Genomic DNA, 13,142 nt, shown 5'->3' with positions numbered 1-13,142 from the left:
GTATGTCGTATGACATGTAACACGTTATCTTTTAGTAAACTCACATCCTTTTCAACATGGGTCACTTGACGACGTGTCAGGTTCAACTCTGTCTTTAGTTCACTCACCTGCTGTTCACATGCATCTTTGCCTTTCACAGTGTCCAGTGGTTGTCTTGTTTTCGTCTGTCCGACCTCCCTCAACTGTCTTGTGAGACTCAGTGTCTGTCGCTTCATCTGCTGATATCCACGCTTGAGGTGTCTAATCTGGGACATCACGTGACTGTTTACCGTGGCATCCAACGACTCTATTTGACTACGTAAGTAGTATATAGTGAGGGCGCAGGAACCCCTTTTGGTTGAGGGAGGTTGAGGGAAAATAGGGAAGGTGATTGGCTGATCCAAGTCACGTGATCGGATAGGATGACTCATGCATCAACAGCGCGTCACAGGTGAGGGGGAATGAAAGGTGTGTGTTTATAAGGCAGAAAAGAATTCATAAGAAAACAAAAGTAAAAGGTTATGAATAGAGCTATGTGTATAGCGTGCTGCCTTGAATAGACAGACCGTACCCGTCAGCCCAGTTTGAATTGAGCGCGCTTGACAACTGACGTGGCCTCGTCGTTTAACCCGCGCTCGCTAGAGCGTGCGACCTGGTTTTGATGAATGCAGGGTGTGTGTTGAAAGTATAAGTACCACAATGGAGACGGGTTAAGTCAACACGATATACGTCGGGTAATGTAGGAAAAAAAACAACCTGTACGTCTAGCTGGATCAGATCCATCTTATACGGTCTACACGTTGTACACCACGAACGTTAGACAACCTGTATAGAAAAAAAATAAAAAAATACATAGAGACAAAATAGATAAGACTACGCAATCAGTAAGCTAGCAGTGTCGTTTAATTACATTTAGCGCGCAAGAACGAGGTAGTCACGTCACCCTGCATTGACTATAACGCTGAAGGCAGCCGGATTTCGAATCACCCCGCGCTGCGTACTATTGTGAACCATTTGTATAGAGGGCGTTCACTTATTCAGCCCTATCCCGACTAGCATAGTTGATGTTTCAACGCTAGCGTTTCCATTTAACGCGATGACAAATAAACCGTACGGTTTGAGTTTTAACCGTGTATCATGATGTGCACAGTTTTACTTCAGAACGTGCTATTTTGACAATTGATAGTTAGAACCATGTCTATGTTCAATAGAAAACTGATGAGTACATGTAGCAATGTGACGGCACGAAGCTAGGTTTGTTGGGAAAGTGATGGAAGCAATCTATAGGACATTTTCATGTTTACAATACTCACCCTTAATTCGAAGAGAGAACAGAGTTTATCATGGAAAAATGTTTCACGAGGAAAATGTTTTATTGGAAATATAGGTTTATTCATAGCTAATGTATAGCAGAGAGACTAAGCCACCGACCGCCCATAACAATGTCAACATACCCCGGCCTTACAATTAATGTCAACATACCAGCCTCGCCTGAAGCTTCCCATTCATAAATGGTGTGAGCAGTGTCCCGTATTTATGATACGTTAGGGAAGATGTGTTGTACATTTGTTATTTTAAAAGGGAGTTATTTCAGAGAGGATATATATGGGTATTCCCCCCTCATTAAACTTTTCTTTCGTTGGTGTCTATTAAACGCATCCGGAATTTAATACATTTGAATGATGTAGGAAAGTATGTGCGTGAAGATGTTGTACCTATATCCGAACACGAATGTATGACACCTTTCTATAGATCAATTACGGTTCTAACCACGATACGCAACATGACTATGAGCGTGGTTAGCAGTTTATATTTATAAACACATCGTAAATGACAGATTTCTGATGAATGAACTCGCCCGCACACATGTCTATGGGGTTATGTTCGCCCGAACTGTAAACAGTGACACATTTGATTACAGGAAGGGTGTGTGGAATGCACTCGTCCTTGTAAGGGTAAAATACGCGTTTAAACACACCATTTAAATGATGATGACATTACTTTTTAGATGTATTGCTATCAGTGAGTGAGTGAATTTAGTTTTACGCTACACTCGGCATTATTCCAGCTCTAGGACGGTGGTCTGTCAATAAACGAGCTTGGACCAGACAATCCAGTGATCAACAGCATGAGCAGCGATCTGTGCAACTAGGAACCGATGGCACGTGTCATCCGAGTCGGCGAGACTGACCAACCGATCCCCGTCAGTCGCCGATAAGCATGGGTTACTGAAGGTCCATTCTATAACCCGGGACCTTCACGGGTGTAGTATGACGAAGATTATATACTAATATGCAAAAAACTGAGAAAAAACAAACAAACAATTCATTCGTATCATTTATTGATTCGAGTCAATCGGTTCCATACAAAGCCGTGATATACGAATGGACAATAGTATTCACTCTGGAACATTATTTAGTCACTCATATACACATGCTGCTGCTGCTCGAAGGCCCTATTGTTTAAACAGCGAGTCCATGTTTTGAAACACATTTCGCACTGTTGAATGTTTCCTTTTCTACGCTGTTTTAAGGTTGAATGGTTGTCTATAGTCTATGCTTTATCCATTGCTTGTAACGATTTCCGTCCAGGAGGTACCAGTTTCACCATTCCTCTCACGTAGAGGGAAATTCGGCGTTTCTTATCGTTCAAACGCCTCAGTTTACGAGGTGTTTTCAAAATATGAATCAAACTAGACGCGTGGCGTTGACTCGGCATTCTCTTCTTACTGTTAGACTGATATAGTAGTGATGGGTATTTATGCCTAATCGTTCTGCACACGATCATCATCATCCTCCTCGTCATCACCGTCGTTATCCTCTGCAACGCTATCAGATTCAGTCTCACTTTCTATTTCCGGCATATCCATCAAAGGCAGGATCTCTTTCATCTTGGGTTTTAGGAGGAGTTTGATTTTATTTTTGAGAACGGATTGTTCCGTGGAAGGATTCATGTCTCCCAGGTTGTATAGCATGTTTTGAAACAGAGGTGCCTCTTTAAAGTACGTGGTATATTCCATCGCATAGTTGAGAGTACTACGCACTAGATCCTCCCACCTCAGTTTCAATCTTCTCTCAATCCATTCTTGCGTTCGTCCCTGTCGCTAGTACTGTTTTTTCTGCAGTTTCATCTTGTCATGAAACGTATCATACACCTGCTTCCAGATGCGTTGTAAGCCTACATTTTGCCACTCCTCGGCTTCCATATTAGTGAATGTTGACTTCCCACGTGGAGGTTTGACGGCAAGACCACTGCCTTTCTGTGAAGAGGCTAGGTCGTCAAAGTCACTGTCATCGTCATCACTCTCGAGTCTGGCACGGTTTCTCTTAGGTTGAAGGCTATTGGCCGGACACCAGTGTTTGATATGTCGCTGTAGATCGTGCATGTTATCTATCAGCACCCCGCAATCTGCGCAAGCCGTGGCCATAGTCAATGATGTCTCACTACTCGTGTCTGAATCGGTTTCAATTGGAGTGAGCTGATGTTGGGGCAATCTCTCTTCTTGTGTCAGAGGACTATCCAGAGATTCTGTTGTAGTCAAATTCTCCCTACGCAGATCAGGTTCAGACTGTGCTGTTGTTCTCCTGTTTTCCTCATTTATGAGGTTAACATGCAGTCGATCCTTATCTTTGGTGGTAGGTTTTAGATCGATGGTGAGTTGTCCATAGGGTGTTTCAGCAACCTTTTCATACATAGCCATAAAGTGATCCATATGTTCGGGGAAAATTCTACGAGCGAAGAGTTTGATTTGCTGTTTATCTATGAGGGAATGAAACAGGGTGACATAATGCGCGTTCAAAGCAATGTCTCTCGATTCCTTACCTCTCGGAAACAGATTTTGTATCAAGAGAAAGATCAATACATTCTTGTGATGTGAGGTTTGAGTAAACAGCCGCGAAATACGCTTGTCGTGCTTTGCTTCGGCCAGGAAATCATCCAGGACCAACACGTTCTGTTGACGAGCATCAAAGTAATCCTCGTCCAAGATATCGTAGGGAATTCCTTTTACAAAGGTCAGCTGAGGCAGCTGCTCACCGAGGTCCTGATGTAATGGCTGCCATTGAGTATAACACCAAACGATGCGGGTAGGTTGGGGTTGGATAAGGCCATGCCGGAGTAAATGAGAGGTAAACACAGACTTTCCACAACCACTGGGTCCCACAACGAGCGCATTTGAGGGAATAAGGAACTTGAATTGTTCTCGAAGATCAGATATACATGGTAAATGAGGCAGCCACGAGTGGACTTGCGATGGCGGCGGCGGCGGCGGCGGCGGCGGCGGCGGCGGATGTGCTTGTAACGGCGGGTTGGCTTGACGCGGTGGCGGCGTTAGCAGGTGGGCTTGTAATGGCGAGTGGACTTGCGGCGGCGGGTGGGCTTGTAACGGCGGCGGTATGCTATGTTTATTTCTCCTGTTTCGTAACATGACATCTCTCCTTGAAAACATTTCTTCACAGACCGGACAGGTGGCAACCCCCATGGTGATCCAATATGGTGTGCGATTAGAGGGTATGAAGCTTTAATATGACGCTTCAAGGCAGCAAGTGCCCGTTCCACCACAGCCTTCACCTCCGACACATGTTGTATTTTCACGGGTTGGGGTGTTGTCTTCGATCCCTGTTGGGTTGTCATCGTTTTCATTTTAGGTGTTACCTGTCTCTTCTTTGTCTTCAGCGTCGACTTCTTGGCTGCTTGTGGTTTCTTTCTCTGTTGTGATTTTCTCAACGTAGTCTTCCTAAATATATCTCTAGGGTCAAGTCTAATCTCTGATGCTTTCTTCATGTTGTTCACGTCCAATCCGTTTGCTGGCGAGAGTAAAACTGTTTGTCGGGCTACACTACTGTAGAGTTTATACTGTCTTACACGTGCAGGGATTCTTGGAAGACACTCTTTTCTTCACAGCACACTTGTGAGTATGTTAAAAAAGCGATCATATTAGTATATAGTCTTCGTCATACTACACCCGTGAAGGTCCCGGGTTATAAAAATCGACCTTCAGTAACCCATGCTTATCGGCGACTGACGGGGATCGGTTGGTCCGACTCGGATGACACGTGCCGTCGGTTCCTAGTTGCACAGATCGCTGCTCATGCTGTTGATCACTGGATTGTCTGGTCCAAGCTCGTTTATTGACAGACCACCGTCCTAGAGCTGGAATAAAGCCGAGTGGGGCGTAAAACTAAATTCACTCACTCACTGATACCAATTATACATCTAAAAAGTAATGTCATCATCATTTAAATGGTGAGTTTAAACGCGTATTTTACCCTTACAAGGACGAGTGCATTCCACACACCCTTCCTGTGTCATACATTCGTGTTCGGATATAGGTACAACATCTTCACGCACATACTTTTCCTACATCATTCAAATGTATTAAATACCGGATACGTTTAATAGACACCAACGAAAGAAAAGTTTAATGAGGGGGGAATACCCATATATATCCTCTCTGAAATAACTCCCTTTTAAAATAACAAATGTACAACACATCTTCCCTAACGTATCATAAATACGGGACACTGCTCACACCATTTATGAATGGGAAGCTTCAGGCGAGGCTGGTATGTTGACATTAATTGTAAGGCCGGGGTATGTTGACATTGTTATGGGCGGTCGGTGGCTTAGTCTCTCTGCTATACATTAGCTATGAATAAACCTATATTTCCAATAAAACATTTTCCTCGTGAAACATTTTTCCATGATAAACTCTGTTCTCTCTTCGAATTAAGGGTGAGTATTGTAAACATGAAAATGTCCTATAGATTGCTTCCATCACTTTCCCAACAAACCTAGCTTCGTGCCGTCACATTGCTACATGTACTCATCAGTTTTCTATTGAACATAGACATGGTTCTAACTATCAATTGTCAAAATAGCACGTTCTGAAGTAAAACTGTGCACATCATGATACACGGTTAAAACTCAAACCGTACGGTTTATTTGTCATCGCGTTAAATGGAAACGCTAGCGTTGAAACATCAACTATGCTAGTCGGGATAGGGCTGAATAAGTGAACGCCCTCTATACAAATGGTTCACAATAGTACGCAGCGCGGGGTGATTCGAAATCCGGCTGCCTTCAGCGTTATAGTCAATGCAGGGTGACGTGACTACCTCGTTCTTGCGCGCTAAATGTAATTAAACGACACTGCTAGCTTACTGATTGCGTAGTCTTATCTATTTTGTCTCTATGTATTTTTTTATTTTTTTTCTATACAGGTTGTCTAACGTTCGTGGTGTACAACGTGTAGACCGTATAAGATGGATCTGATCCAGCTAGACGTACAGGTTGTTTTTTTTCCTACATTACCCGACGTATATCGTGTTGACTTAACCCGTCTCCATTGTGGTACTTATACTTTCAACACACACCCTGCATTCATCAAAACCAGGTCGCACGCTCTAGCGAGCGCGGGTTAAACGACGAGGCCACGTCAGTTGTCAAGCGCGCTCAATTCAAACTGGGCTGACGGGTACGGTCTGTCTATTCAAGGCAGCACGCTATACACATAGCTCTATTCATAACCTTTTACTTTTGTTTTCTTATGAATTCTTTTCTGCCTTATAAACACACACCTTTCATTCCCCCTCACCTGTGACGCGCTGTTGATGCATGAGTCATCCTATCCGATCACGTGACTTGGATCAGCCAATCACCTTCCCTATTTTCCCTCAACCTCCCTCAACCAAAAGGGGTTCCTGCGCCCTCACTATATACTACTTACGTATATAGGAAGGTACAATCTTCTCCGTCAAATCCGATCTCAGCAGTAACTCCAAAATGTCCATCTTGTTTATGACTCTCGTCTCCAATCCTGGAACGTCAGATTTCAAGTGGTTCAATTCCACTTTCAGATGGTTAATTTCTTTCTCAAGCAAACTCATCTGATTGACAACTGCTGCGATATTTTCGTGTCCATGAACCACAGATGAGGCTGCTACAAGCAGCACCAACACACACAAAGTCGCCATGTCAGCTGGTAATTGTATAACTGTGTCAGAGTTGTGTAATCTAGAGCTAGGCGTCACGTGACTATCGCATTACATCTAACCTGGCAGCGGGCCAAACGGAAACACTGGAATCTAACATGGCAACAGTCTCAGAGCAGTGTTCACTTGAGTTTCCCATCACGTGACCACACGGGTAGTATCCATGAAGTCAGCTCACTGCCATTTTATCAATCAGTGGTGGGTTTACGGGATCGATCGATCCAATAACATGTTCATCTCAATGTACCAAAATACGTTAAAAGATGGTACTTGTTGTTACCCTGTCTGGCGCTCGGCATTAAGGGGCTAAAACAAGGACTGGTCGGTCGGAGTCAGTATACTGTGTCTGAGTGGGATATTCATGTTAAACTGCGGCATGGTATCTCAGTGGGCTAGCACTATAAATCGGCATCAGTCCGGACAAGTACAAGCAGCCACACAAACACACACACGTGCATGCACGTCGCTATATAAGTGCAATAATCTTGGACGCGACGTTAAACCCCATTTCACCTCACCTCATCTCAATGTGTGACCTGACAAATTTAAATTTGATAATTTCATAACTTTAAAGATACCATGTGTTCTACAAATGCATGTATGTACGGATTATTAGTTTAATGACACATAATATTACATAACTTCATTTGTTTAAAGTACTTGGTCATTTCGCATTATTTCAGGAAATATATAACTTCTAACACATGAGTATGTTGGTTGCTTAATCTACAATGTCACCATAGCACGGGTCAGCGAAACGGGTTCAGTGTCAATTACGAAATACGTGAGTCCACTAAGTTTCCATCTTCGCAAAATTTCAGAGACATGTGTATTGACAGCCGAAACAGATTCCTTTCGACCAAAAAGGCAAAAGTATATAAATGGATCACTGCAAATCAGTGACGACACCAGGTGATAGCCAAAAGGTAAGCATGTCCTGTTCCACCGGCAGAACCTGCCTTCATACCAGTTCCTATAAATAGTGCATCGGAGGCCTGGCAACAAACTAGAAATATAATTTTATCAAAGATTTTAAAGATCACATTGAAGATATCACGGCCTATACATTTGTTCCTTCGTATAATGAAAATGCCTGGATAACTTACGAGGAAAATAAAATAAACTTCCAAATATCTATCGATTGTAAGTACATGCAAAGCCCTTCTCTTTATAAAAGATATTCATCAGGTGAATATGGGATCGATAAATCGATTCTGTCACGACAAAGACAGTCAACTCTCCATCGCGAATTGCTCGTGGGTTCCCCAAAGATTTAGTGAACACTGAGTCAATTTTGGAAATGTATAATTACTATAGTGAGTGAGTGAGTGAGTTGGGTTTAACGCCGCTGTTAACAGTTTTCCAGTTATATCACGGCGTGTCAGCTTAATGTCATCTTCCCGAGGCAAGGGAGTTAACTGACCATAAAAGTCCAGTTTCCATTTATGTGGCAGCAAAGCCCGAAGTGATGCAGGTCTTAGACGTTTACCACTTCGGTGAAACCAACGAGCACGGGTATGGTGTTGACAAACCTAAGAACATAATCGGGGCGAACCGGGATTCGAATCCACAATCATAGGTTTCTGGCGCGCCGAAGGCTCGAAACTCTGCACAGCGAATCGCGGCGCCTCAGACGACTGGGCCATCCGTGCCCCCAGTTCCTCATAGGAGTAAACGACCAAAATAATATGTCTCCCATTAATTTGGGCTTCCCTCCCACAATAAGCTAACAAGCCATGATGCAAATAACTGTTTAAACCGGCGTTAAACCCAATATGCAATCCGACTAAGAATCGGCAGTCAGGTGACTACACGCGACTATATTTTGCAGCGTGTTCAGTGTACTTACATTATCGGCACGAATTGGGAAGAAAAGTGTGTGCAGATGAAGTATTTAAAAAAACCTTGTGACCAAGATCACTGCTAAATATGACCGCTTGCTGTCACCTGACCATCGACCCTTACCCGGATTGTAACCACGTGATCAAAAGGATGTTTATCCCAATTTGGCTTGTTTCTATTTTATGAGTTACAAATCGGTAGCCATCAATAGAAAGTTTCTGAGACCTGATTACAATTCATCTGGTTTGTTTATTTGTTGTTTTACGCCACACTCAGATATAAACAAACTATATGACGCCGGTCTGTAAATAAATCAAGTCTGGACCAGACAATCCAGTGAACATTGACATGCATCAACCAAGTCAGCGAGTCTGACCATCCGAGTGGCCTCTTACGACAAGCATGCTTGCTCAAGGCCTATTCTAACCCGCATCTTCAGCTGACCTACTTTATAAGTATCAGCACAAAGGCTTCCCTCGTTGTTAATTGATCATCGCGATATTTCGCGATTCTAACATTCGTGATTTCTTAACATGAGCACCTTGTCTGTTTTTTACTGCAATATTTCATGATTCATGGGAGTTCTAATTTAATAATCAAGCCTCTATTTTATCGAAAATATGTTATGTGCCCTTTTCTTGTATTGACGTATCGAGAAGTCAGTGTATTGGAAAGAGTGTTTGAGTTCCTTAACATTAAATAAAATGATGGTCTCAAATCAAAATCAACCCAACACCCCTTTGATAATCAAATGGTTGCTCCCGAATGACCAATAACTAATAACGGATACTTCCAAAGTAGACACGGTTGTCGTTTATCGTTTCGTTCTCCCGCAATTTGCCAATTATCATTCGCATTCGGTATTCCCCCATCACCCCAGAGAGCCCAGGTTCCCCCGCCACGCCACAGAGCCCATATTGCCCCGTCGCCCCATGGAGCCCAGGCTACCCCGCCTCCCCAGGGAGCCCAGGTTCCGCCGCAACCTCAGGGAGCCAGGGTTCCCCCGCCACCACAGAGCCCCTATTGCCCCGTCGTCCCAGGTTACCTCACCTCCCCAAGGAGCCCAGGTTTCCCTGCCACCCCAGGGACCACAGATTCCCCCGCAATCCGAGGGAGTCCAGATTCTCCCGCCACCCAAGGGAGCCCAGATTCCCCCGCCGCCCCAGGGAGCCCAGGTTTCCCCGCCACCCAAGGGAGCCGAGGTCCTGCAAACTCCCCAGGCAAAACAGGTTCCCCCGCCATCCCAGGTTCCCTAACTCTGTCATTTCGCATTATATCAGGAAATATATAACTTCTAACTCATGAGTATGTGAGTTGTTTCATCTACAATGTCACCACAGCACGTGTCCGCGAAACGGCTTCAGCGTCAATTACGAGATACCTCTGTACGCTAACTTCATCTTCGCATAATTTCAGGGACATGTGTATTGACAAAACTAGCAGGCTTACTGACAAGATGCATGGAAAGCAATTCTTTGAGCGAAACTTTAGAATTAAACTATATTTTGTTTCATAAACAAACTGTTATGACACGCTTCATTTCAGTGGTGCTACACCCTTCATTGACAGCTCATTAACACCGCTACCAATCAACCAACCAACCAGCCAACCAACCAACCAACCAACCAACCAATCAACCAATCAATCAATCAATCAATCAATCAATCAATCAATCAATCAATCAATCAATCAATCAATCAATCAATCAATCAATCACGTTACGGAGGCACGAGTGGCTAAGTCGTGTAAGGCGCCGCGATTCGCCATGCAGAGTTGCGTCATTTGGGCACACCAGAAACCTATGATTGTGTGTTCGAATCCCGGTTTGCCCCGATTATGTTTCTAAGCTTGTCAGCACTATACCCATACCCGTGCTCGTGGGTTTCACCGAAGTGGTAAACGTCTGAGACCTGCATCACTTCGGGCTTTCCTCCCACATAAAGCTAACACGCCGTGATATAACCGGAATACTGTTAAAAGCGGCGTTATGACCAACTCACTCACTGTTTGAGGTGGTACAGGAGAAAACGTTCTTCACATGATAATAATTTATATTTAACAAGATGTCGGTTATGCTGTACAATCATTAGGTAACTCATTCAGCACACACATTGATACACTCATACCCAAAGATAATTTTTGCAAGGTTCTTGATTTCTTTAACATTTCTGGTACAAAACATTTGATGATGCTTGGAAATATATCTTTGAGATAAATTAGGATTTTGATTCATGGAAAGCTTCATATCTATAACATATACGTAAAAAGTCAGAGACTGGTAGTGGTATATACTGTATAAAACTATATACCTTTCCTCACATGAAAGTTAAAAATCATCTACTGACGTATTAATCAATAAACCATTAATGCGCGACGGCGAGATAGCGTATGATAAACGGTTTGGGCAACGTTGAAACGTGTTTCAATTGCCATTATAAATCCGCATTTCTGTTATTAGTTAAACGATAGTATTTGTAAAACAAACAACATATTCAAGGTAAGAAGAATGCATGGGTGAGTGAGTGAGTTTGGTTTAACGCCGCTTTTAACAGTATTGCAGTCATATCGCTGCGTGTCAGCTTAATGTGGGAGAAAAGCCCAAAGTGATGCAGATCTCAGACGTTTACCACCGGTGAAACCCACGAGCACGGGTATGGTGCTGACAAACCTAGAAACATAATCGGGGCGAACCGGGATTTTATTGTATGTATGTGCGTGTGTGTGTATACATATATATGTGAGTCAAGGCCGTGTTCGCAAGCCGGGAGGAGTGAAACAGATGACGCTGGGAGGAGGAACGACCGGGGAAGTTGACCGCAATGTGTGTTTTCATGTCACTGTGCCCTAGTTCTAACATTTAATAAGGGAGGTAATCAATACATCCTCCAAATCTACTGGGTAAGTCTAGTGTTTCACCCGCTGGCTTGTCACACACAACTTGTGTTACGTTATCCCCTGCGTTGAACCCATTCTTGTCCCCCGCCCTGATATTGGTGGAATAATGTTATACATGCACAACACCCCAGTCACTTGTCCACATTTTGCCCAGTGAATATCCGGGTCAGAATTGGTCTCCAACGAACGGTACTCAGCAATATTCCAGCTGTGTGACTGCTGTAAATAATAAAGTCTGGACCAGACAATCCCGTGATTGACATCATGAGCATCGATCTACGCAATTGGGATACGATGGCAATCTTTCCGAGGCAAGGGAGTTAAATAAAATAAAACATGCAACTGTTATCAAATTTCATAAATAACAATGAGTAAACTTTCTATTGAAATTTATATTTTGTTTTCATTTAAATCCGTCTAAAAAATAATCTCATTATAACTAGACCCGTAAAGATCCGGGGTAGAATACGTCTTCAGCAACCTATGCTTGCCGTTAAAAGCTACTATGCTTAACGTAAGAGGCTACTAACAGGTTGATGCATGTCACCGTATCCCAATTGTGTGGATTGATGCTCATGATATCAATCACCGGATTGTCTGGTCCAGACTCGATTATTGTGAGACCGCCGTCATATAGATGGAATGCTGATGAGTGCGGCGTTAAACAACAAACAACAAACATACAAACAAACAAACATATTAACTGACAATATATTAACAATATCCATGTTGCGAATAAAAAAATACGAGCGAAATGCTTTAAAAACTAGGTGACCTGTGCAATCCTGAAACGCAATACCATTACAATGGATGTCACGACTTGCTCATATGTAGCAGCGTCGCTCGTTTCCTGTTCTGGTGTTAGCTGAAGTGACAGCTTCCTCAACTGTCACTCCAAACACTTTACATGATTACATCAACACTCAGCCACGTGTATAGGTCAGGGATATGTCGCAGGTTCGTCCGACACTGAGCCTTGCCGATGTCCTGGGTAATGTCGCCAATGCAGGTTCGTCCGACACTGAGCCTTGCTGACGTCCTGGGTAATGTCGCCAATGCAGGTTCGTCCGACACTGAGCCTTGCTGACGTCCTGGGTAATGTCGCCAATGCAGGTTCGTCCGACAATGAATCTTGCTGACGTCATGGGTTGTGTCGCCAATGCAGGTTTGCCCGACACTGAGCCTTGCTGACGTCCTGGGTAATGTCGCCAATGCAGGTTCGTCCGACACTGAGCGTTGCTGACGTCCTGTGTTGTGTCACCGAGGCAGGGTCATCCGACACTGAGCCTTACTGACGTCCTTGGTTGTGTCCCCGATGCAGGTTCGTCCGACACTTAGCCTTGCTGACGTCCTGTGTTGTGTCACCGAGGCAGGATCGTCCGACACTGAGCCTTGCTGACGTCCTGGGTAATGTCGCGAATGCAGGATCGTCCG

General features: G+C 43.8%; 1 protein-coding gene across 1 annotated transcript; it reads left to right on the top strand.

The window, feature by feature from the left end:
- Positions 1 to 9,745: 9,745 nt before the first annotated feature.
- Positions 9,746 to 10,069, top strand: LOC125377341 (acidic proline-rich protein PRP33-like). Its single transcript, XM_048390375.1, has one exon. It carries the CDS (start codon positions 9,746 to 9,748, stop codon positions 10,067 to 10,069), a length of 324 nt encoding a protein of 107 aa, XP_048246332.1.
- The last annotated feature ends 3,073 nt before the right edge of the window (positions 10,070 to 13,142 follow it).

Source organism: Haliotis rufescens, unplaced genomic scaffold (assembly GCF_023055435.1).
Source record: "Haliotis rufescens isolate VD_foot unplaced genomic scaffold, xgHalRufe1.0.p SCAF_9, whole genome shotgun sequence".
NCBI lineage: Eukaryota > Metazoa > Mollusca > Gastropoda > Lepetellida > Haliotidae > Haliotis > Haliotis rufescens.
The sequence above is the reverse complement of the archived record's forward strand: the minus strand, read 5'-3'. Positions and strand labels throughout refer to the sequence as shown.

What these genes read in the sequence shown, in the direction of transcription:
- LOC125377341 (XM_048390375.1), top strand. Translation starts at nt 9,746, where the DNA reads ATGGAGCCCAGGCTACCCCGCCTCCCCAGGGAGCCCAGGTTCCGCCGC.